This window comes from Melozone crissalis, unplaced genomic scaffold (assembly GCF_028551555.1).
Source record: "Melozone crissalis strain CALT ecotype California unplaced genomic scaffold, PUWL_Pcris_2 ptg000110l_1, whole genome shotgun sequence".
Taxonomy (NCBI): Eukaryota; Metazoa; Chordata; class Aves; order Passeriformes; family Passerellidae; genus Melozone; species Melozone crissalis.
Genome location: NW_026535887.1, coordinates 903670 through 930059, shown reverse-complemented (window position 1 = coordinate 930059; position 26390 = coordinate 903670). Strand labels below are relative to the sequence as shown.

The following is a 26390-nucleotide window of genomic DNA, read 5'->3' as shown; positions in this document are numbered from 1 at the left end:
TTATATCTGAAGGCCCTCCCTCTTCTCCAAAGAATTTAAGAAGGAAAGCAGTGAAGGAGAATGCAGCAGCTGCAGCCTGGTGTTGGTCAGTAGGATCTTCGGAGCACAGGGGTCAGCAGAGTCCCTCATCCCAGTCTGCTGTCACCTTATGGCTCAAAGACAGGTCTTTAAATTGACTTGGAGTTAAGATTTTGACAATGAAAGCCTTCATGTTGCTGTAAAGAATGGAGCACTGTACAGATCCCACCACAGAGATATTCAGCTGATTGTGCAGAGCCAGCGTGGCTCAGGGTGTGCTGCTGCCCCATCAGGTCTTGTGTCACCTCTGTCAATCCACTGCAATTTTGTCTGGTATCACAGAGACCATGGGTTGAGTCCCCTTTCAAAATTAAGTCAGGAATAACCATTATATGCCTGGTGTAACAATTTTCCTTTTGTAAAACCAGAGAGGTGGAAGGAAAAAAAAAAGATCACTGCAAGATCACCAAGATCCAACTTGCAGTTAAACCCCAGGTAATGCTACAAATGATGACTTACATTTCAATATGAAAGAAGAGTGTCAGAGCTGTCTAAAAGAAATGTTCATGTCCAGAAATTGTCCTAGACAAACCATGACCACCTGGAAATGTCTGACCCTTCTCCTTGGGAATGTGTCTGCCACTGGTAGGTTTGGTTTGGTGACAAATCACCTGATCCATGCTGGCCTTGCACCACTGGGCAATGGGTTGGACAGGCTCACGAGGAGAGATGCCAGCAGTCTTTCCATGTGCTTTACAAGTACAGAAAAGTTAGTTCCATTTGTAGCTCGTTTCTTCTTGTGTTTGTTTTTCTTCCCCCTATGGATTGCTCCCAGTGCTTCCAATTCCACTTGTTCCCAGAAAAGAAAAAGGATATGGGGGAAGAAAACCCCTTGAACAAGCTGAAATGGTAAAAAAAGGAACAAGGAGGGGGACAAGGAGGAATGCAGAAGTGCAGTCAGTTGGCATATTGTGCATAGAAAGCAACTTTGACTCTCTCGATCTGGTGGCACAGTTTGATGGCTGGGCCCAGCTTCAGCTCCATGCACTCCTGCACCGTGGGCAGAGTCAGCAACAGGAGGGCCTGGCCATCGATGTCCTGGGGAGAGAAACACAGGGAAAATGGGTTTGTTGAGGACTCTGGAGGGCAGAATGCATAAGCAAGTTTGGAGGAACAAGAAGGGCAGTTTGCCCTAAAAATTAAGTTCTTTTATCCTCTGCTTTTTTCTCCCACTTTGACACAGCCCATCTCCTTTCCCTGAGACACAACATGATTTTTCAGAAGTTGTCTAGTGTCTCTTCACAGGTTATCACCTTAACCCCGGCTTGGGAAAAGCCTCCCAGCTGCTGAAATGAGGGATCACCTGCAGAACCTCTGCAGAGCCAACAGAGACCTGGTCAGTTCATTTTATGCCTGAGGAACTGAAACAGGGGACAGGCTGCAGAGAGACACCAGGAGACACAGGAGGGAGCTGAATGGAGAAACTGATGCTGTCCCACTGCCAAGTCTGAACCTTTCCCCATCTCCTCTGGCCAGGATTTGCTCAGCACAGGTTTATGTCTGCCTTGCTCCATGCCCTGTACCAGGTACACCCAGGACCTGCCTTGTTCTACTGCTGCATGACCAAGAGAGGGGCCTGGACCACCCAAAGCCCTTGCAATCTCTAATATCCCACAATCCCAGAATGGTGTAGGCTGCAAAGGATCTCTGCAGGTCTTCCCCTCAAGCATAACTATGCACCAAAGCCCATAAACCAGTACCCTGGATGAGCCCTTTTATTGGGAACCTCTGCTGGCTTTATGATCCTCTTCTTAATAAAGAGCTCAAGCTCTCTTTATTCTTTAATAGACTGAGATATCAGGCCACAAAACTGATTTTAACCCTTTAGGGAGCATCAGAGTCTATGCACAGCAACTCACACCCAACATGAACTCCCCAGGACAGCCCTGATTAGGCAGCATTGAACACAAGGAGGATTTAGACACCTGAAGTGCTGCTTTGATCAGACTGTCCACAGCTCAGGTCCATCCCCCACTGAAGGTTCATGGCACAGACCATTGCACCAGGGCTTCACAAGGCAAAGCTCCAGTCATCTGTGTTTGATTCAAGCCACTGTAAAACCCTCTGGCAAAGGAGAGACAGGGTTGGCTTCCAAGCCCTGGCGTTGCTCCAGGCTGGTTAACAAATGGCTGGAGCTCGCTGTGACACAGCAACTGCAGCATCCTGCTCTGGGGAGTTCCACTCGCTCCAGACTCACCCTCCACCTTCTCCCAGCCACAGCAGCTGGAGTCATCCATGGTGAAGAATCAGAGACAGCTCAATGAGCAGCTGGCCACACCACTGACTAATTAACTACACTTGTTTTTCCCTAACTACAGCTCGTTAGTGCTGCCCTTTACCCTCGGCAGTGGCTGCGACTCATTTGCCAAGGAATGGCTCTTTCCACATAAACTGTACACACTCACACTGGCTTGAGATGAAGAACATTGCCTTCTGCTCCTGCAAACCTATCTGCCTAATGGGGAGAAGACTGGCATCTCCTAAATTTGGGTCATCCAAGGCCTGACTGGCATATCTTCAGAGGAACGTAGTCAGTAATTAGGTGTCTACGCACTTTGGACATCTAGGTGTTAATGGCAAAATTTAGACAGCCAGTTTGGGCTTCAAGCAGCACTTTTCTGCTTCCCAGGCTAGTATTTTAGAACAGGATGGAACCCATCTGGGTGGAGAAAGCCTGGTGTGTACCAGGTAACCAAGACCTCTTTTTACATTGAGGTTCCTACCTATTGGACATCAGTATGGCACCGTGGACCTTGGCATGAAAGGACTGAACCTCCTGCTTTCCACAAGGGTTTTTCACAAGGCTGTTGAGTTTCTGGACTCTCTGAGGATCTGGCAAGGTTCTGACTCAAGTTTCTAAGGGTTTTCATGCCTTGCCAAAATTGGTGTTATAACCTGGCCTGATGGACCTGAAGTCTGGTCACAGTCTCTGTACCAAAGCCCCAAGCCCAGCCAGCAAGGTGGGATGTCCTGTAACATGAACAGGCACCACAGACACAAAGGGACAAGTGACAAAAGGACTTCTACCTGCTCCTGAAATATTTTGGCAAGGGGTGCACAGTCAGTGAGTTTAATAAACCTCACAACATCAGTCACAGTCCACTCGAGTGGGTTACTGTCCAGGACGAGCTTCTCTTCCTCTTCTGGCTTAATTTCCTGTAAGGGAAAAAAATAACAAAGAAAGGTTTTCATCATGTGGATGCCAGCCAGTCAGGGAGAGAGAAATGGCAATTGTTTCTCCCAGTGGCCTGTGAGAATTTTTAGGGAGTAGTAAGAATGTGATAACCTGTTAGTACAAACAATCTGCAGGTGGTGTTTTTTCACTTTGTTTTCCTGTTCTTCTCCAGGACGGTGTGTGAGAAAGGTGTTTTTTATTAACTAGCCAATCAAGTGGAATGTATCCTATTGGTCTATAAAACCTGAAGAAACCTTTGTAATAAGGCCTCCTTTTCTCCTCTTGCAATTGGGTCTCCCACCTGTTCTTGTGTCATTCTTGGCTCAAGGTATAAAGCAAACTACATCCTGTGGAGTCTCGGGGTCTCTGTGGTCAGGATGACCCCAAGATGTGTCAGAGTCTCTTCTCCCAGCCCAGCAACCAAAGGAGTCAGGATTCTTCTGTTCTGGTTTTCAAGGTTGTTTATTCTCTGTTACTTATAACATTCTTTTCCTGGCCTGCTGAGTCTGTTCAGCAGGTCAGCCAGTGGCACACTCCCCACCTTCAGGGTGGTGTTATCTTTTCATACTGAAAACTATGTGTACTTTATTTACAATAATTTTCCAATACCTATCACCTATGTTAGACTGTCCGCCTCTACCCTAAACCAATCCAAAAGTGCCACCATCACCCAGAAGATGGAGGCTAGGAAGAAGGAGGAGAAGGACAAGGCACACCCAAATTCCTCCATCTTGGGACCCCAAGCCCCCATTCTAAAAACCCCAAAATTCTACTTTTCATCCCATGACTAACTAACTATCATTCTACTTAAACTCTTGTGGCTTGCAGATCCTCATATAAGGTTGGTAATTTTTTCTATGGGTCAAAATCAAAGTCACAGGGGGGTCTTGGGCTCTGTGCCAGGGTCTCTGAGCCCCCTGGTAGGGGCTTGAGCCATCCAGAGGGATGTCCAGCAGTGGAGAACCAGGGCAGGGCTGCCCTCCTCAGAGCAGCAAAGCTTGGCACTTGCAATGAGTAGAACAGCTGCCCATATTGTTTAAAATGTTGGAGAGTTCACAGGTTGGGCCAGTTGCTGCCAGGGTGGAGTTCTAACCGTTGCTGTAATCACCTGTCATTTTTCTTAACTGTCTGTTGGTGATGGTTAAGAATTCTCCCTTTTGTCAAGTGACACCCTGCTGCTTCCTAGAGGATGATACCCAGACGGTGAAGAGGAAGGGACATTGGAATTAGCATGCAAATGTCATCGGATCCAGCATGCAACAGGAGGGACCCCTGACCAAACCTAGCCAAAAACCCCTAAAACAATGAGCCAACACAAAATTGACAAATCAAAGTGATGACTACATGTGAGGAATGGAATCTAGCATCCGCCAAGGCCTTTTTACACCTCATCCTAACCTAAAAGGATGTCGCTACACAGAGGACCTCGAATGATGAACTGAAAAACAAGGGAATTTCCCAATGGTCTCGTGAGGATGGAACCCCCAGCTCTGCCCACAGAGCAGTGGACAAAGCTGCACTCACTATTCCTCCTCCTCCAGTCACTCCTGGGAGCAGCAGCGACGGCATGAGTGTGGACCCGTTGGTTCTCCCCAGCCGAGCTGATCACTTTTAATAAAGGCATTATAAAGGAGAAAGGTCTCCTGCCCTGTTTATTTCAGCACTGAAGGTCAATTTAGGATGAACTGTGCTACGAAACACACGCTCACCTCCTTGGCTGGCGTGCCCTTGTCGGCCTCGCTGCCGGAGTGGGGCTGGGCCCTGCGGCTGCGGCGGGCTCTCTCGGGGACAGGGGGCCTGTCCAGCTCGGCGCTGGCGCGCAGGGTGACGGCTCTGCGGGGCCGGGCAGAGGGCACCTCGGCCGAGGACGTGTCCGTCTGGTCGTCGCGCAGCTCCGAGCTCGTCTCCTCGCTGCCCGTCTCGTCCTCCATCGCGTCCGCCTCGTCCTCCTCGCTCTCCTGCACCACAAAGAGTGTTACCAGTAAAAAAAGGTTGCCCATTTTTTTAAAAGGTTGTGGAGTTACAAGTTGAGCTGGCTGCTGGCAGAGGAGAGTTCTTTGTTAACTTTATGTTAACTTTATGTTGTAATCACCTGTTAAGAGTCGGTCACTAACTCCTGTCGCAGATAGCTTTTATAAAAAATCCTTTCTTTAGGATTTTTCCTCCTGAGAAGCTGAGAGGCCTCAGGAACAAAATGTAAACAATGGTTATCTGCTGCTATGGAATGCAACAGGTGGATGGATCTTTGATTGCCCCATCTTGGATGTTTCTAATTAATGGCCAATCACAGCCCAGCTGGCTCGGCTCTCTGTCCGAGCCACAAACCTTTGTTATTCTTTCTTTTCTATTCTTAGCTTAGCTAGCCTTCTGAGATGAAACCTTTTCTTCTACTCTTTCAGTATAGTTTTAATGCAATATATATCATAAAAGAATAAATCAAGCCTTCTGAAATATGGAGTCAGATCCTCGTCTCTTCCCTCAACATAAGACCCCTGTGAACACTGCCACAAACTCCCTATTGTTGAGAATTCCCCTTTTTGTCAGTACCACCCTGCCTGCTGCCAGGTGGATGACCCTTCTCAAACACTGAAAGGAGGGAATGCAAATGACCTCGGAGCCAGCATGCCACGGGAAAGCCACCCCACCAAACTTACCAAAGAGACCCCTAAAACAATGAGCCAACACAGAATTAAGAGATCAAAGTGATGTCTGGACGTGAGGAACAAAGCCCAGAGCCTGCAGAGACGCTGCGACCCTTTTTTGCCCCTTGCCCTAGCCAAGGAGGACCTCGGCTAGAGGCAGGACTCTGAAGGTCACACCAAGAAAGCGAACAAGGGATTTCCCGATGCTCTCATGTGGATGGAACCCCCAGCTCTGCCCACAGAGCAGTGGACACAGCTGCACTGTTCCTCTTCCTCCTCCTCTGAGTCACTCCTGGGAGGCAGCAGCAGTGTGAGTGCGGACCCATCGGTTCTCCCCACCCGAGCTGATCACTTTTAATAAAGGCGTTAAAAAGGAGAAAAGTCTCCTGCCTGTGTTTATTTCAAACAGCACCTGGGAGATGGACACAGCAGCAAATCCAAAGGCATGGATGGGGCCAGACTGCACGCCCATGACTGTGCTGGTCTGGGGTAACATTTGTTTTAACTGAATTATCTAGTTTTTGTTACAGTGCTAAGTGAATTAGCCCTCCATTTAGGTTTGTTACAAAATGCAGAAGAAGAAAAAGTGTATGGCAGGAAATTCTTTTTCTCCTCCCAACTAAAGCGTAGCAGGCCATGGGTCTGCAAGGGCACCATAGTGAGCAGAAGCCTAAAGATAGGAAATGCCAAGTCATGGTGAACAGGCTAGAAGCCCCTCTTCTGCCTTTTGGAACCCCTCTGTAACCCTACAGGTCACTTTCCTTTAACCCTTGCCATTGAACCACTTCTGATCCCCCTGTACCCTATATAAAGGGCTGTTTTAGCCTGGTTCTGGTAGAAGATCTGTCACTGGAACCCTTCCCAGAAGATTCAATAAAGACAGCAGTGTGGAACTCCAAACAGCCTTCTCTTCTCTCTCCCAACCCAGGCACATGCGAGCTGAAGGGCTGGAATCATAAAGAGCTGATAATCACTAAAGAGCTGATATCCCTTAAGCTTGCTAAGGTTGCCTGTGGTTGAGCACTGCTTGGGAACTCAGACAGTCTGTCCCAAACAGGACTGAGCTATCCGGACCCTGCAGCCTGCTGGGGACACCCTGAAACCCAGCAAAGGTACATTACTAAAGGTCAACAGCAATGCCTCATCATCTGGCATGAAATGTTCCTATCCTGGGTTGGTATCTCAAAACTTGCAGCACTGTTGATGTGCAGGAGGAGAAACGGAAAATACTACGAGCATGCAATTAAATTCAGGCTGACTGAGAGGAAGTAAAATCAGAAACTTGACTTTAAACTTTCACATTGATTCAAATTGGTTTGGGTGTTACTGCTCCTGAAAAAAGGGAAATTTTGGTGCCTTTTGAAAATGGCTAGATGTTCAAGGTAGCACGTTTTTAGTGACATTTCTGCAAAACTCAGGACAGAGGATTTCACCCAGATTTCCCTGCTTTCAGCCCAACACAGAACTGCTGGAGGTGAAGCCCTAAGTTCCATTTGAAGTATTATATCAGATTCTTGTTATTTCTGTCACACAGGGCTTTACAAGCACTCACCACTGATGGAAACTGTGCATTTTGGACTTTATATATATATAACCAGCCCAAATGGCTTTGACAGCTTATCTATGATCCAAGTGTGAGCAGGCACCCAAAGCCATGTGCTCAGGTCTTGAGTGAAAGAGCAATTTCGACAAAGATAGTTGTATTGGCTGAAAGGTTGAAAAACTTGGCTAATGGTTGATTTAGGCTCAACATAAGTTTAAGTTCCTTTGAAGCAGGTATAATCTAAGGAAATGAAGCAGAACTACACCTAAATGAGGACCAAGCCATGAAGATGCAGGCAATCAACTGAAAGCTGAATAAAATAACCTACTCTAGCTGAAGTGCAGGGAATTTTTTTTCACATTGCACAAAGCAGCAATCACTGGCACTCAGCTGAGGAAGGGAAACCACACATGAGCTCTGTTATTGTCACCATGGGAAAAGCCTCCAGAAAACAGCCCATACAGAGCTAAGTCTATTCCAGGTTTAATTTGGACATGAATCTTTGCTGAGCTCAGAACCTGTTCTATCACACAGCAAACTGAAAAGACTAAGCCCTCAAATTCCATGTATTTGGGACACAAACCATTTGCTTGTATGCTAAGCCTTGATGTTAGGAACCAAAAAAATTAGGAATAGTTAAAAACAATATATAAAATTCCTTGAAACCACAATGGCTATGAGCTATTATTATTGATTACAATACTTGGAGACCTTAGACATGGATCACAGAGCTCCTTCACTCTGCTAAATGCTGTGCAAAGCATCCAACAGGCTCATCTGCCTGCTTTTAAGGAAGGAAATGAAATAAAGAGATGAGTAAGCATTGGAAAGGTGGGAGCAAAAAATCTGCTTGCTACTTCTGAAATGGACAAGGTAAAAATCCCCAAAGTGCCCCAAGAAACCAGACTGATCTTAGAACAACAGAGCAGCAAGGAAGGATCCAAAATAGAAACTGGAAGTGCTCAGGTGTGCTGAGAAGCCCCACAAAAGGAAAATGCAGAAGGCACCAAGGGGTTTTTGCTGATTTATCCAGAGTGACACAAACCTCTGCAGAGCCTGCAGCATTGGAATCCACAGCTGATGATCTCCTTTTCTTCTGCACAAAGATGGATTTCCGCCTCTTTCTGCGTCTGGCTGGCTTGACATGGCCACCTTTCATGTTGTTATTTTCCCCAATTGGTGGCTTAATGATTTTTTTCCTCTTCCCGTAATAATAAGCTGGAGAAAAGAAGCACAATGCCCATTAAAAACTTTAACCACCCAAAGAAGGGAACCTTGGCTTGCTCCTTGCTACAGTTTCAGGAACGTACTCTAAGTGCAATTTAAACTTTAAAATACATTGACTTGGGGAAAAAAAAAAAGTACAGCATAAATAGGTCATGTTGGACTAGCACAGAGTGTTACAGCTCTTATGTATCCAGATTTATTGATGATGAATGAAGACTTCAGAATTTGACAATGTGTTCAGGCAGAGCTGAGCAGTGATTTGGAGGGAAAGAGGCCAACAAGTTCCAGATTTGATCCAACACAGTTCTGTGTGAGGTAAAATTGCTAAAGTTTTCAGCAGAGAGGGGAGAGGGCCAGCTAGCTGCAGTCATGTACAAAGGAATGGGTTTTTATTAATTTAACTATTTTGTGGTCCAGGTTGAAATTAAGTCCTCTGACCTTACATTAAATGTTTGTATTAAATGCCTTTTGACACACTCTGGGGATGGAAGACACTGTCCTTGACTAGCAAGGGTATTCCAGGACAACTAAAACGGCCCTTGGCACCCATGGCAAAGTTCATAGCCGAACTGAGCCTTTCAGCAAATCAATGGATTTCTGAGGAAAAATTCATCCAGTCACATAAACCACCAACTTTGAGATGGGACAAGCTCATCTGGAGATCCTCCAGCTCTCCATTTGCTACCAGTGGGAGCCAAGACTCCAGCCCAGGTGTAGATTTCTACAGAAACCCATCCCAGGGATCTCAGAATCCCCCTGAGTGTGTTCCTCCTTCTACCGGCACCAAACTCAAGAGAATTGCTTTAGATCAATTACACTGCTTTTTGCAACCTTTGTGGAAGAAGGACAACACTCACTTCCACTTTCCTGACCTGTTTGAGAGCCAATAATACCAATAATATTGATAACAAAAAAAGCACTGAACGCTAACAACAACCTTCCTGAACAGACAGGATCATGTTTAAATATCAAACACTCTGAGTAGAGTCAGTGTTCAAACCTTCCAGCACCTCAGCACTGTGGTTCTGTGCTGGTGTGCATGCCAGAAACTCTACAAGGAGGATTCATCTTACCTAACAAAGCTGTCTCAGATGCAGCAAGTTAAAATCTCAGCTTCCCACTGCAGGTTCCTTTTATGTACTCCTTGTGTTAACTTTAGATATGAAGAAAATTCAAGACTTCCAAAAAGTGATGATGCTCAAACAGATGCATTAGGATGCAGTGAGAGGGACAGTTTCCTGGTACATGATTCTAAGGGAACTTGTGGTGGCCTCAGGATTAAATAATTGCCCTTAGGTGAGATGAATCCTCATCAGTATTAACATATCACACAACTCCTGCTCTTCACCACACACCACCAAACAGATGCATTAGGATGGAGTGAGAGGGACAGTTTTCTGGTACAGGGTTCTAAGGGAACCTGTGGTGGCCTCAGGATTGAATAACTGCTCTTAGATGAGATGAATCCTCATCAGTATTAGCATATCACACAACTCCTGTTCTTCACCACACACCACCTCCCACTTCTCTGGTTCCCAGCCAGCACCAAGAGGCATTTCCCCAATACTCACTGTACTTGGTTTTGGTATGGATGGAGCAGTTCTCAGGGCAGACTTCAGCCACCAGCACAGGGCTGAAGAGGTTGGGGCAGCACTCGAGCTTGGCACAGACCCTCCTGCAGAAATCTGCCACCTGGTCCGACGTGCGCACGATCTTCACCGTCGCCCTGTACGTCTTCCCCCTGTACCTGGGGAGCAGCACAGGACCCCACATGACCCATCCAGCAAAATCCTGTGGGGCTGCAGACCAGACCCTCCTCTGCCAGGGAGAGATCCTCCCCAGGGACTTTTGGGAGAGTGTCTCTCTTGAGAATGCAGGCAGAACAGGTGTCTGCTTTTTTTAGTGGCTCCATTTCAGATGGACTCAAGGAAGGAAAGGGTGGAATAAATTGAAGGTGTGGACATGAATCTCAGTAGGCTTGGTGAGGATACTGCACAGGACAGCCAGCAAGCCCTTATTGTGAACTGATGCAAAGGTTTTGGGAGAGGGATGCAGTGTCTCTTCATATATTGACACCTGGTGACATCTGGTCACCACCCTGTGTTTGGACTGAACTCTCTAAGCCCTCAGTGCACTTTGGTTTTCTCCACTGCCATCTTTCCTGCTCCCATATCATGTTCCAGCTCCCAGCAATCCCCAAGACTCATGGTGCCAGCTGTGGCTATCAGGACACACTCATTGTGAAGAAGTATCTGTGTGAAACAACAATCTCTGCCACCCCAGGACCAGATGACTTGACCACTCTGAGATGTGGGCACTACAAAACCCGAGGAACTCATCAGGAGTCTCTGGAGTTATTTAACAGGGCTGCAGCAACAGGTCCTAAAAACTGATTCCTGCAGGGAATGCTTGGAGCAGAAACCTGCAATGAAAGGTTTGTCTTAAATTTGCTACGCCACTAAAACATTTATTTCGGTGTTTCATATGAAGTGTTTCTGAGAGATAAATGGCTGAGAAAGATACAGTTACATCCCTGCTGTACTACATTGTAGACGTGAACCCTGGAAAACCAATTATCCCTGTAATTTATTAAACAGCAGCAGCAAGCTGTTGTAAAGAGTGCGATAAGGTTTTTAAAACATCTCTTATGTATCCTGAGGAATGCAACAGTGCCAGAGCCCGGTGCTGGCATTACAAATGTGCTCAGAGGAGGGAAAAGCAACACATAACCAAAGAAAAACAGGGAACAACGGTGGAAGAAAGATTACTGGATGGGAGGCAAGGAAAGAGAGTCACCAGGAGAAATGAAACAAAGCATTTGTCAGTGTATTAAGATCTGCAGTTTCCTAGCAGCTGCTGATAGATATGGGAGAGGAAGAGGAGGAGGTGGTGGAATAAAGATGTGACCAGAGAGTTAAAACATTCAGACAGCTCTTTCTGAAACAAAGAGGTGTGGGAAAAGGGTTTGAAACTGGCACATTAAGTGATATAAAGGGGAAACCCAAATGAAACTTGGGTCTGAGAACAGCCCAGTCCAACCATGGGACTCAGGTCGCAATCCAAATTATCACCTCAGCATAAAACCTGAATGAGCATTCCTGCAAGGTGCCAGGCTCTGATACCCCTTTTGGTGCCAGGACAATCCTGGATTCATTCACCTGAATGCATGAATGACTTCATGAGCCACCTTTTCACACCTGGCCTTAAAGACCTGGCCAGATGATGTAAAAGGGAAAATATTCCCTTCAGGTACAGAGCACTGTTATGATCCCAGCTTCCCCATGAAACAGCTGCAGAGGCAGGCTGGCTGAGCAGGGTTTGGCAATACCTGATGTACCAAAATCACTAAATGCCACAGGCATTTAAATGCACCTACTTATAAAAGTTTTATATTTCCAATGTGCTTGAAAAGACTCCTGCACTTATTACTTCTCCAGGAGCCATGAAGTTTAATGACAGCCTGGATCATTTGGTCAGTGAGTCTGCTCTCAGAGATTTCACTGTGCTGATTTCACCTGGACCCAAATAACTCTGCTTGGACTAAACAAGCACTTCCAGACATGCACCAGCCTCGAGGGTCTCCCCACTGGAAGAATCACGGCACAGGGAGCACCTGTACCTACACCTCATTTTATGTCTGGATGCATCTGAATTTAACTCACATTTATTTGTCCTTGTTCTGACTTTCAGCACTAGGATGAAAAGACTGCATCTGGTTTTGTTTCCCTGCAAAAGCACTCTAATCAAATTGCTTCTTGATCTTCTTTCTTATAAGCTAAGAAAGCTGCCTGATGGGTATTATTCAAGGATGGCTGACTTTTTCTAACTGTGTGCTTCCTATTGTGTTTGGCTGCCCAGGAAGGACCCATTGTACTGCAGTGCCTGCTGAAAGGAAAAGATGAAACTAGGAAAATGAACAACTGACTGATTTCATCGTCTGCTTTGAATGCAACACACATTTTAATTAACAGAGAGGATGGCAAAATGGAGATCTCCATGACTGCAGCAATCAGTCTCAATAACCCAAGGTGCTAGCAGTGGCCACAGCAATATTTTTTACATCATTTTGGTCTTGGCAGCACCTCTTTCAACTATAAACCAGGTTCTCCTAATATTTTCCATATTCCTCACACACTAAAGATTTTTAACACATGCACCACCAAATGTAATCTGAGCTGTTTCTAGGACAGCCATGTAGGAGCTCCTTTGTCAGAAAGCATTTTCCATTAGCATCTCTCAAAAAGTTACCAACTACTGATGCTCCTATTTATGTTTTTACACCAGGGTTCCTATCTTCTCAATCACTTGCAAGCAGCAAATATCTACATGCACAGCATGGCAGCACTGGAGACTTGGAAAATTGCTGTGTCAAGGATAATATTTTTGGTTTTCTTAGAAATCACTGTTGTTTTTAAAAAAATTATTTTTCAGCTAAAGGCAAAGGAATCTTTCTTTCCTCTTCCCCTTCTCTGCCCTCAGATGCCAAACTCAGAGAAAACCTTAAGGCTGGAACTATTTCCATGAAAAATACACTTGCTGATCCATGAGCAAAAGTATTAAATGAACAGCACTTTGCAATATAATTCTTCTGTTGAAGCTCCCTAAAATACATTAGAGGCTCAGGAGAACATAGTGCCTTCCAGAAGCCCCAGTAATGGACTGCTGTGTGATGACACAGAAAGTATTTTGCTGAAAAACTTCAAAAAGCAAGAACATTGAGAACCTCATTTTCAAAAGTCCCATTCTAAGGTGTTCTGACATTCTTGAGACGAATTTGAGCAACTAAAAAGTCTCAATTTCCTTTTGGGGGACTGAAAACTCCTTTCTATTCTTTGTAAGAAATTTCTATTTTGTCTGTCTACCTTAAAGTCTGCCAAACATAAGGAGTTAACTTCCTTCAAAGCTATTTAATCTTCCAGTGGCATTTTGTACTCTTGAACACTGGATTCAGAAAGGGCACTGGAATACTCTGGTTGTAAGGCCTTGTCTCATTGAGTCTCCTGATTAGAGAAATAAAGGTTTGAATAATTCCACTGATCCTGGCTTGTAAAGCCTTGCTCAAAATGAACATAAATTAATTTCCACTGCTTCTTCCTCAACCCCAAACCAGTTACCTCACATCACATCAGGCACAACTCGCCCTCTGCTTCTTGCCTGTCCCCTACTGGTCCTGCATGTTCTCAGAAATGGCTTCCAAGAGGATCTGGCTAATAACCTTTCCAGGAAAATGAATCTGAGAGCCTTGTTACTTGGATCCTCTTTCTTGTCCTTCCTAAGGAGGGGTGTGATAACTGTCTTTTCCAAAAATTAGGATTCTTCCCTCATCCTCATCAGCTTCCAAACACGCCAGCGAGTGGCCTTGCAATGACATTGGCCAGTTCTCCCAGGCAGAGCTGGCTGCATCCCAACTGCTTCCATGCACTTGTGCACATCCAGCTTGCTCCCAGGGTTTTTAGATTCTTTTCCACCTACTGTGGGTAACACTTCACTCCCTCAAACAGGATCAGGGCTCTGGGAAGCCTGAGAGCAAACCCTCACCAGCAAAGGCTGAGGCAAAGAAGATTTCAAACACCTCACCTATCACAAGTTAAAGGCAGTCTTCTAAAGCAGCTGCAGTGAAAAGGCTTTCTTTGAAATGCTGCCTCATAAATAAGCAATGATGTCTGGCATAGGGGTAAATATTCCTGGAGTTCAGCTACTGGATTTGAGCAGCTCTCAGGATTTCATTTAATGAAGGAGTCAAGGAATACTCATCTTTATTATTTTGATCAAGTGGGCTTCATACAAGACCCAGGAGACAACTTTGTGCACACACTGCTTTTGTTTGTGTCCAAAGCCTTGCAAAAATGGGTAAATCCAAACAGCCCCATTATCAGCCCTTAGAAATGAAACCCCTTGAAAAGCATGAAGTCCCTTAAGCATTTTATGTAAAATTGGGAAGGCAAATCAAGATGTAGGCACTGCACTTAAGAGCATCAAAACTATAAGGGTTGAATGCCAACAGCTTCAACTGGTCCTCATGGGAACCCAGGAGGATCAAGGCTGACATTTCTAACTCATCATCACCAATAAATCAGGTTTGACTCTTCTCACACAGAGCCAGCAGCACTGATGGGAAGCAGCTGCCATCACACCCTGCAAACACATCTCTCTGGACAATCTAAATTGTTTTATCTTCCTTGCAAGGTGAGTGTAATTGATTTCACAGTGGTCACTCATGGCAGCAGAGTGAACTAAACACAGGCTGCCCCAGGACTGAGATAAAGCATTCCTGGCAGTGCAAAACCTGGCTTTTGGAATGGTGGGAAAAGCAGCTTTCTCCTCACCAATCCCTTTGCTGTACCCTGCTGCAGGCACTGCAGACAAACAGCATTGCCAAGATCCAAGGAGGTGCCAGCCCACATCAGAAAGAAGGTGACACGATGTGTCCCATCACAGCTGGCTCTGGAGCTGTCACCCTTAGCAACGGGCACCATCCAGAGCCCATGGATTGGAAGTTGCTCATTGCAGGCCTGTGTTTCTCATTAGAGGTCTCTGTTTAAGATTATGGAGCACTGTCACACCTGGTGGAAGGTGTCATGTGCTGTTTGAATGTTCCACAGTATCTGGTTTCATGACTGTATTTTCTTTCTTGCTTCTGAACAACCTAATGCAATTAAAACTTCTGGATGGAGCAACTCAAGCAAACTAAAAAGGAAAAGAAGAAGGAAGTCCTAGGGTAGCCAGACAGTCTTGGGGCATGTCAACCCTTTGCCATCCACTCTTAGAAGTACTCAAACTACCCACAGACAAGCTGGCACCAGCACCAAGCACTGCTCTGTGAGAAGATCAGCCACAGAAGCCAGAGAGCTGCAGGAACCAGGCACTGTCCAGCCCCACGAGCTTTGTCTCCTCAGGAGCCAGAGGGCAATGCCACACTGGAGGAGAATCCTCAGAAAGCACCTCAAAACTTGCTGTCCTGGCTCTGAGCCTGTGATGGTCCCTTCTGTGGCTTAATAAAGCAGAAAGATGCTGCCTGAGTCCCTGGAGAGTGAGGTGGATGCCTGATGGGACAGCCAGCACACAGGAACACAAATATGGACTGTGACTAAAATACTACCATGGATGGTCAGTTAAACATTTCCCAGGCTGTCTCCCATTAGAAATATGGATTGCAGCAGCCTTAAGAAATAGGTATCTCTGCTTTTGCACCAGGCAGATCCCCACACTCAAATGGGAAACCCTAACAAAATCCTACTCAGGATACTGCTAACAGGAAAAGTGCCTGTAAGCTCAGTTCCTTGCAGGAGAGGGTGTTAAGTAATAAAGGGCATTATAACTTGATTTTACAACTGCTAAGTACCTGCAGGAGTGAATTATCTGATATTTGTAGCACAAGATGTGGGATCCTGGAATCAATGAAAGCCAGGTCATGGACAAAGACCTGTTTTAAATTAAAATCTGCATGAAAAAGTTGACTTTTAGACTTCCATCCACAACAAACACAAAAGCCTGGCATTCTACATGGGTGAAAGCAGAAAATTAAAAATAGGATGTTTTTAGTAGATTTTCATTTCAGTTTGCAATCCTCTTTACAAGAAAGCAGTTTAAGTGTACAGAGAGTAAAAGTTTCTCAACTCCCTCCCTCAACCAGAGAACACATGAACTCTCTGCAATATCTGCATGGGCAAAGAGCAAATACAGTAGCCATCAATAGTGCTGTGTTTGGCAGCTATTTATATCAAATAACCAAGAGAAAATTGCTTTTCTTTGAAAAGGAGTCACAGAGTTCACTACAAAGGGTGAGATTCACTGCATTTAACTACAGTACTTAAAAAGTCAAGGTGACCATTAGTCAACAAAGAAAGCTTTCTTCAAAGAAATATTGAGATCCATCTTCAAGTGGGAAGAATTATTCTTCAGAAGGACTCTGGAGAGAGCTTAGGTAAGACTCCTCTTTTTCAGAGAGACAACAATTGTTGAAACACATCCAAAGTATAGTGCCCATTACATAAAGAAGACATAAACAGGTAGATTTTAATGCTGGAAGGAGGAATTCAGTATTCTTTTGTGCTGTTTAGAAGATAATTGAAGAATATATTCTAGAAAGGCATCAAATCTTGACCTGAATCTCTGATCTGTTACTACTTTGCCCTAATCACACTCCTGTTAAAAAATGTGTCCCTGCTAATCTGTTTGAACTTTTTTTGGTGCCATTCATTCTCACCAGTTTTTTCTGCACTACCCTGACGGGCTCTAATTTAAAAGCAGCCATAGTCCTCCATCTAGAAAGCCAGGAATTTAGTTCATTCAGTAATAGCCAAGCTTATAAGAACAGCTTATCATAAAACTCAGGACTTGACTTCATCAAAAACTGGATGGCTGCTTGGAGAAAGACAAAAGAAATGAACTGTTCAGGTGAATATTTCATTTCTGAAGTTGCTACGAATGAGTCAAATAATTCAATGAAGCAAAACTATAATTAGAAAAGTAAAAAAAAAAAACATTTCTTATATTTTTTTTCCCCAGTCAGTTTCCTTTCTGATACCTCCCAAATAAAAGAACACAGGTTGAAGACTTACTTTGCTTTAAGTGTTTCCTCCTGGAAATTCCACTGAGGGTCTTCCACAAGCTGCAGTTCTCGTAAAACACTCCCTGGCTTGTAAGCTGCATTGATCACCATGCTGAGAACCTATGGGGAGATAAAACCAACAACAATGATGCCTTTCAAAGCAGTCCTTGACCACACAGGTGCTGCACAGGCAGGAGCAGCTTGTTTCTGTCCTGGTTGCACAGGTTAAGTGCTGGATGCAAGGAGGAGGGGTCCCAGAATGGATCATTATATATATATATATATATATATATATATATATATATATATATATATATATGTATACAATACATATTTTGCCATCATTGTTGCCATACTACAGATAACACCTGAGTCTAAAAAGATAACTGCATTAAATGCTGCTGTTTAACCCTAAAAATCTGCTAAGCAGTGATTTTGTCTTTGTGAAAAACCCTCTCACCCAAAGCAGATTGCACAGACTGCACCCATCATGGACCAGTTTAATAAAAAAATTAAACCAAAACTAGTTCTGAAGGCACAACCAGGTACAGGTCATGTGCACCACCACACAGTGAACACTGAAGGGGAAATTCACACATTTGAGGTCAGCAATGTGTGCTTAAGAGCCTGAGAGTTGTGTGCCTTGACTGTATTAACAGAATAGCAATGAAGTCTCCACAAAAAGAGTTTGCAGGAGGTGTGCCTGGAGCCCAGTGTGTGTCCACTCTGCACAAGAGAGTACATGTGCCAATCCTTTTAATCCAAAGTCACTGAGAATAAAAATGATTCTTGCTATTGGCTCAGGAAATCCAAGCTTTAATAGCCTACACTTGGCATAGGGAGATAAACACAAGGAAAACAAATCTCTTAACAGCACCAGACTGTGTTTGAACACTCTGCATTGTGTGCACATGAGTGATCCCACAGTGAATCTGGATTGGTTTTCATCTAATTTAGCTCGTTACCTAACGCCTGTTCTTAATTCCTTGGGGGCCTGCAAAATGATTTCAGTATGATGAACATGAAGTTTATCCAACAACCATGAACAGAGTTCATCAGAAATGAAAAAATAACTAGGTCATATTGCAGTGACCAATGTGTTTATGTTTGTTTGGTTGATTTTTTCTGGGTTGGATTTTTTTCCCCCTGTAAATCCAGCAACCTGAGGATTTGCTAGCATTTTGAAAACCCTACAGGATTAATCATTTTCAGGCAAGGGCTTCACTTAATGCTGCAGAGCACTCTGTAAAATGGGACTGGCTGGAGTTGCTTGGAGAGGTTATTTACTAGAAGCAAAATTTAATTTATCATTGGGCCCTTGGAAACATAACTCAAACCACTCTTCAAGAAAGTCCAATTAGAGATACCAAACACTGACAGAGTGTAGATTTAGAGTGGATATGAGGAAGAAATTCTTTCCTGTGAGGGTGGGCAGGCCCTGGCACAGGGTGCCCAGAGAAGCTGTGGCTGTCCAATCCCTGGCAGTGTTCAAGGCCAGGTTGGATGGGGCTTGGAGCAACCTGGGATAGTGTAACATGTCCCTGCCATGGCAGGGGTGGCACTGGATGATTTTATGGTCCCATACAACCCAAACCATTTTAAAATGCTATGAAATGACAGTTTCTGAGTGAGCTCTTCCAGCTGCTCACCCACATCTTTCTTGCTGGTCTCTCCCCACACAAACTGAGGGGCACTGGCCTGTGACACCTGGTGTCAGGAAGCCAGACAGAAGTGGGTTTTCAAAAACATCAAGTGTCTGGGGAGCTGCCACACTCCTTCACAGCTCATCAGGTGCCTTGATCAGCAAATCCAGGGAGTTTTTAACCCCTGTACAGGAGTTTGTTGGGAAAACTCACTTTAAGCACACCTCTACACCCACCCTGGGTGGTGAAGACATATGGGGCAGAAAGCATCTTGCTGACCAATTTCCACCAGTGCAATGGTGCTTGTATGAGTTGTCAGAATAGCTGGGAAATGAGCAAGAAAAGAAAAGAAAAGCCAAGCCTGCAATACCAGTGTGGCCCTGTCTGGGCATTCTCCCAGACACCTAATCAACTCCAGCCCTGCACAGGCACCCACAGTGCCAGGACTTTTCTCAAAGCTGGCCTGTCACCAGCAGGACTCTGTAAACTTCTACACTCAGTTCAAAAAAATGAGTGTTTTGTAAGAACAATTATTTCCTTTACAGGGAAGGGGGAAAAAATTAAAACCTCTGGTTTTAAAATTTAAAACCTCTGGCTTTTACTCTTCTTGTATCTCAAGTGAGTCACTGGGTTTGGCATTTTATTCTACAGCAAAGGTCCATCATCACAGTAACAGTGGCACCTTCTAATAACAATATCACTTCATATTGCACTCTATTAAATGCAAACAAACAGAATTTTGGAGAAAAAAAAATTAACTGTGATTTAAACAAAACCAGTAAAGAAACCTACACCAGTTTCCAACTTCCTCTGGAGATGGAAAATTACATCAACCATCTCAGACAGGTCAAATTTCCTTTGGCTGGAGCGTGACCAGTCACAGATTTTGGTGGTTTAATTTCAGCCCTCTGCATCAGGACTGGTTTGGGTGCCTTGGAGCACAGGGGGCATTAGGCAAGCTCAGCCTTTGCTGTTATGCATCAGTGAGGTTTTATTTTGATGCTGCTGACCTTTGGATTTCCGGAGCTGAGTTGGAGTCACACCAGTGAACATGATCAGGCAGCACCATCACAAGCCTCTGCCCCACCTCACAAGCACCTGATGATGTTCATAAAGTTCTCTAATGTATTTTCATGTGCACAGGGCTCTTTTTTGAGTATGTCTGGTGTGCCTGATGCCACTGGGCAGTTCAGCACTTATGTTATCATCACAGCTCTCTGGTGTTCACACATTTCCCATCTCCATCCCCCTTGAAACAGTCTCAAGTTTTGAGATGGATGAAGTTTTCTTAGGAAAACTCCTAACTTCCTTCCTAACTTTCACTGTCAAGGTACAGCTAAGAATATGATCACAACTCTTTTCTCCTGTTCAAGACCTCAATGATCAGCATTCTTATGAGGAAAAACTCCATTTCCCTCCTCTATCTGAGATATAATCCCACACTCCCACCTAACAAGAGATGCTAAATTTCAGGGTGGCCTCAAAGCAGGGCAGTAAACTGATTTTTTTTAACTTGGAATACTGATGTGTCAGAGAGAGGAGAGCAGAAGAGTTATCTGGGATTCTTTCATTAGATGATCAAGGATCTAAAAGGCATCTTTTGTCATGGTCCATTTTCTTTTTAAATAGAGAAGGAGCAATGTGTATTAAAAATAGTAAAAGCAGTAAGCAATGAAGCCAATTAATCTTTACAGCATATTTCTCTAAAATATGGGGGGGGTTATAGATCATCTGGAATCCTAAGAAGACACCTTGTTTTATTTTACAATGTTGCTGAGGAGTTCTTGGCACATATGAAGAACTGTTTGGGCTTCTTAGATATTCTGACACCAGTACCAAAACTAAAGCTGACAATGTATTTATTTTAATTTAACTTCAAGTCAGCCTTTATTACATAGAACTACCTTACAGTCACCACTTTTCAGCCCAGGTGCAATGGCTGCATGGCAGTAGCTGATGTCCCCATTGTATTTGGCTCCAGGTTTCAACTTGTTTTCCAAGAAAATACTTCAGAAATGAGACAAAGTTTGCAGCTGATGTCAAACAACAGGCACTGCCACCTCACTTGCCTCTTCCAGTGAAAGAAACCACAATAAACCAGTGGTCCCAGCAGAAAATTTATGCTGGCACTGGGAATAATGAACAGCAAGGCTGTAAAAATAAGTTTGGTAATAATAAACTGCGTAAGAGTTACTTGCTACTCACCTAAAACTTTGGGATTCAAGGGTACGCAAATAGGATGATGCTTCATTGCATCAGTGGAGGTAATGACAAGCCTTAGGTGAAAATGGCTGAGGAGTATCAGGAACTTTAATTGTGCTGCAATTTTTCACCTCTATCCTGCCCAGGGCTCCCTGTGCTGCTGGCACCTCCCTCATCTCAGCAACAGCTACCAGGAATCAGGTACAGCAACACCCTGAATGTTTTCTCTTCACCCTTCCCAGAATTTGGAATTGGTTCCCATGGCCAGAATGAGCTTGAGTTTATGGCCATAATAAGCTTGAATATTTTCTGCAAAGTAACCAATGCTGGGCCACTGCCATTGTCCTGCTCCTTGGGAAATTGTTTATATCTCCAAAACAAGATGCCCTCATCTCCATGACACTGCTATTTGCTCCTGTGTTGGTGGCAACCCACACTGAAGTTGCCTCCAACCAAAAGAACTCCTCATGTTTCAAAAACATCAGCTCTCCCATCAAAACCCACAATGCAAAACCTGCCCCTTCTTCCTGGCTTGCAGTTTTGCCTCATGGAAACGACTCCAGGACAATTTCAGGTGCATTGTTTGCAAATTCTGGGTCTGGCAAGCCGTTGACCCATAGTTTCCTCTGAAATCCCCCCAAAAGAGAGCTGGGCCATACCTCCTTGAGGACCAGCACACACTTGCCAGGCCCCACAGACTGAGGTAGCTCTGCAATCCTGCCTTTGTTTAAATAAGGACCTGAGAAGCAGCGGTGGTTGATGTAGAGCTGAGGGCAGCAGTACCTCCCATTGATGGTGCCTGCAAGGAGAAAGCAGCAGCACTCTTATACCATAAATCAAGGGCATTTCTGTATTATTATCATTGTTTTAATTGAAGGGATGGGACTACAGTTGGGTTAAAAACAATTTATTGTTCAAATAAACATCAGTCTTAGAGGCTATGATATTTTAGAGAGTAAGTAGTCAGCTGTAGCTCAAAATGGTCTCAAGTTTTTCATTACAAGATAATATATGACTTTCTAATCTAATGGATAGCTGCCACAAAGTTTATTTTGTTTTTCTAACTTATCACCTTTACTTACTTCTACTGCAATGTGTATACACTTTCATCTAATGAGTTACAATCACATGTACACACACATGCTTTTATTATAACTTCTAAACTCTTAGCTTATTCTATACAATTACACCCTGACATTATAAACCCTTCATCAATGGAGTTTCTCACTTAAGGCATATTCTTACTTATAACTATAGAACATAAGTTTATGATTTTTCTGTTTAATGTCTGTGTACTTTATTTTTGCATCAATTCAAGCTTCTTGCAAGGCTGCAAATTAAACCCTCCTGTGCCTGTGGAAGTTTCTATTTTTCTATTTTCCACACTTCTTCCTCCTGGATGTGGGAGGAAGGGGAGGAGAATAAAGGAGGCACAAAATTCTACCCTGGGGTAGAGGGTAGAGAAGCCTCTGCTATTCAACTCTGTCCAGCATGGGAAAATGAAGTGGTTTTTTCATAGTGACTGATTTGGCTGTTGAAAGGAGGACTGGGAAAGGAGTTAATCCATGACATGAGCCAGGGCTCTCCCAGAACTCACAGTGCAGGGGGACACAAGCACCTCACTACAACCTGCCAGGAGGGGATGCATGAGCTGAGCCTCACAGACAGGGGGTCAGCTCAGGGAGAACATTCTCTCAGTGAAAGAGCTTTAGAAATCCCTCTTCAGCTCCTGTCCAACCCCACAAGTCCTGCAGTGCCACTCCCTGACCCAGCATGGGTCTACAGAGCAGTTTTCCTTGGCTGGGCTAATTACTCTGGGCTCCTCCATAGACCATGGAGAGAAATGGGAATTTCTAGATGTGGTTCACAGGCCTTCCAAGTGCTTATTCACTTTTTTTTGGTTATCATACCCAAAAGGACCCTGATTCTCCCCACTGGACTGTAATGGGGTGTTGGCTGCAATGCCAACATGTGTCCCACAGTGTGCTGAAATAAAGTGAGTAGAATCCTGTCCCTGCTGCTGGGTTTACACCATTAATTGGATGAATATTGCACTCAGAGCCTACTGCCACCGCTGAAGGGGAGAGGAATTTGCCTTTAGCAGAAGCAGCAGCCACACCACACAGTCCTGACATAACAGAGGGGACCCATCAGGTCCTGCTGTACCAAATTTCATCAGTGTCAATTAACAACCTGCACCCATCTCCATCAGAGAGATTCATTAGCCTTGTCTTAAGATCATCATATCAACTGGGCAAGCTCCAGGGTAACTCTGATAGCCCCAGCAGGACATGTGGAAAACCAGACCCTCATCTGCTGTACATCAGGTGGGTTCATTCCACCTTACACCCCCTGAGGATGTGGTTCCATCTCCCCACCCCTATTGGAACTCACTGCCTTTTTGGGGTCCTCCCCTTCCACACAGGGCATGGGTCTTTGCAATAAGGATCCTTACCTGTTGTGTCTAGCTGAGGAACTGGGCAGAGGTCATGAGGTATTTTCTCAACAGGCACTGTGGATGGTAACCTGTAAAAGGAGAAATGGGGTGTATTTAATAGAGTATTTGGTGTATTTAATAGCATCAGACAGGACAAAGGGTCAGTCCCCAGGCTGGACCAAAAGCTACACCAGCAGCAGCCTGGGATGGGGAACAGAGACACCTCCAACACAACTCCACTTCCCCATGGCTGATCACAGACCAGGGTATTGCAGATGAAGGAGCCAGATCCACCCATTCTCTGAAAATATACTCTGATGTGTCAGCTTTAGACCCCCAGGCTCCAAATATCTCCCTTAAACCCCTTAAATTCAAGTTTCTACAAACTGCAAGAGCTAGACAGGGAAATGCCCTCTTGGTATATGTCCATCTTCCCTAAGCATCCCTTGCTGGCCATCAGACAGGGGCTGTACAGCCCCAGCCAACAAAAAATGGCTGTTACAGAGACTTTCTAATATGCTAACAAATATTTCAGCCTTAAAAGAATCCTCTTGCTGGCTGTGCTGCAGTATCTGAGCAGTAGTTACTGAGCCACACAGCTGCTGTGTATTATCCCCCCTGGAAGACCTGATGCATTCCTGTGAAAACACCAACTTAAATAACAAGAAAACCCCAAAACAACTTACTGTTTTTCTGGCTGCACAACTGCAATTCTCCTCTTCCTTCGCACTGCAAAAATGAAGCAAGAAAGAAAAAAATAATTTTGTCCCCTTCTGTCCTGTTAAGTACACCCAGAATGCATAAAAAGCTGTGTAAATGCACTGACTATAAAATGACTTTGAACACAATGAAATGGTACTTAATTACTATCACCATCTTTTCTTGGTATTTTTTAAGTAAGTCACTACATCATTAAAACCTACTTTAAGGATGTAATAATACATTTAATCTTTCCTCTGGAATGCTAATATTGTGTTTTATGGGATCAGCTTAAAAGAAAAAAAAATTAAAATAAAAACACAAATATTTTTCCATACAGAAACACATATGGATAAGATTACATTTTACAAGCATGATTACCTCCAGCATAATTTATGCCCAGCAATAACTTGTGATAAGGCTGCATAATGTTGCCATAGCAGTATTCTCCTAAATTAGGCTCTGGCTGCCTGATTTTTAACTTAAGCATATTTAACTCTTTGAAAGGGATGGTACATTTTAAAATTTGCCTTTCAGATGTTAATTAATATAAACAATGAGGCCAATTTTTCACCTGGTGGCTTGAGATTGGGTATGTTGGAACAGGAGAGCAGCACCAAGCCACTGAGTTCTCATGAAATGCCCTCAAATGCAAATAGAAAGGAAAGAAATTTGTCTTAATATGCACTGGAGGCAGGACAAAACACTGTGGGCTTAATTGTGCTGTGGGAGGATTTAAAACAACACAAGGAAAATCTCTGAGCTGGCAAGGGCAGTGAAATAAAGGACACGTACCCTGGGAAAGGGCAGAAATTCCATCACAGAATGGCAGCAATTATTTCTCTATTTAAATGAAGCAGATCCTGTTTTGGAAAGGGGCACCTGGATGGCCTCTGTATGTCCATTGCACCTGACATTTTATGGTTTTGTTTTTTTTTTCAATTTGAGGTCTTTGTCCCCAATCCACTCAGCTGCCTGAGTGAACCTGGCTCAGCACAACAAAACCTGGCTTCCCTCTGACAACCCCACTGACCAACAAATCCTCTGCAAACCCACAACCCCCTCTGTAATCCCAAACCATGGAACAGCCTTCCCCAGCACAGACAACCCCATTTTTGTAGGAGCTGATCACAGAGAAAAATACAAACGGCATCATTCCAGTCTGGTCACTAATTAGATTTATTATGATTTATTGCAGTACACTTGATTGTGTACTGTAAATAGCCTGGTTATTGGTCTGCTGGGTAGGTTGATAGTGTCAAAAATGGGATTAGAGACCTTAGGAAAAATCCCTGATATTATCTGCACTGCTCAGGTCTCCATGTACTTACAAACAGCTTTGTGTGGTGGGGTGAGGTTATAAGCATTTGCTTCACACCAGCCAACAGGGAAAATGTCCATGGACTCCACATCAACAATGTACTCTGGAGAGGGCATCTGTGAACCTATAAACGCAAATTCATAATGGGATTTAGGCATGGGAACACCAAGCTCAGAGCCATCCAAGCATCCATCACAAGCCTGGGGAAGCAAATGATGGAACATGTAAAAATAAATCTGCTTCCCTGCACCCAAATCAGGCACCATTTCATCTCCAGTTCTGAACAGACAGCAAGGATGGGGCTGCTGCATTTACAGTGCAATGTGGTTCAGAGGAAAACCCCATTAAGAGCACTTTGAGGGTGTGCAGTGAAGCAGCCAAAAGCCAGGGAGGTTAAACATATATAACTTCCCTCAACAAGACAGCCTGGATATTTTGTGAAGTTGCATTACTGAGTGAGAAGGACTTGTTGAATGCTTGCTCTTAAAGGTAGGAGAGCATATCCCAGAGGCTTTGATGTTCCAGTGCTTCCCTGAAGCTTTTTTGTGCAGCTCTGCCCTTGAGTCCCATTTTATAAGGGTGAGAGGTGGCCACTCTTCCATCCAGAAGAGCCACGAATTCTCCTAGCGTTCCTCACAGGAAGCAAGAGCTGGTCACTCAACAGGAGAGAAGCAGTAAGAAAATTCCAAGTGGGACACATGCACCAAGGTCTATGGCACGATGCTGACTCCAAAACTTCACGTGAAGTCTCTAGTTAGAGCAATTATCTTCCAATTTGGTTATTACACCTCCTTTAGAAGACAATCTCCTGTCTTTATTGATGTGGGTCCCACTTACAGAACCAAAGAATTACTTAGGTTGGAAAAGACCTC

General features: G+C 44.3%; 1 protein-coding gene across 5 annotated transcripts in view; it reads right to left on the bottom strand.

The window, feature by feature from the left end:
- Positions 1-935: 935 nt before the first annotated feature.
- SFMBT2 (Scm like with four mbt domains 2) overlaps positions 936-26390 on the bottom strand; it is a 110703-nt gene continuing 85248 nt past the window's right edge. For all 5 annotated transcript variants that reach the window (XM_054292396.1, XM_054292394.1, XM_054292395.1 and 2 more), the window contains 10 exons: positions 25529-25642; positions 24185-24227; positions 23517-23587; positions 21721-21860; positions 17227-17336; positions 10237-10412; positions 8484-8656; positions 4963-5211; positions 3106-3234; positions 936-1116 (listed from right to left, as the gene is read on the bottom strand). In XM_054292396.1, coding sequence (XP_054148371.1) covers positions 976-1116; positions 3106-3234; positions 4963-5211; positions 8484-8656; positions 10237-10412; positions 17227-17336; positions 21721-21860; positions 23517-23587; positions 24185-24227; positions 25529-25642 — 1346 coding nt within the window. In that variant the 3' untranslated portion in view covers positions 936-975. The remainder of the gene's footprint in view (positions 1117-3105; positions 3235-4962; positions 5212-8483; positions 8657-10236; positions 10413-17226; positions 17337-21720; positions 21861-23516; positions 23588-24184; positions 24228-25528; positions 25643-26390) is intronic.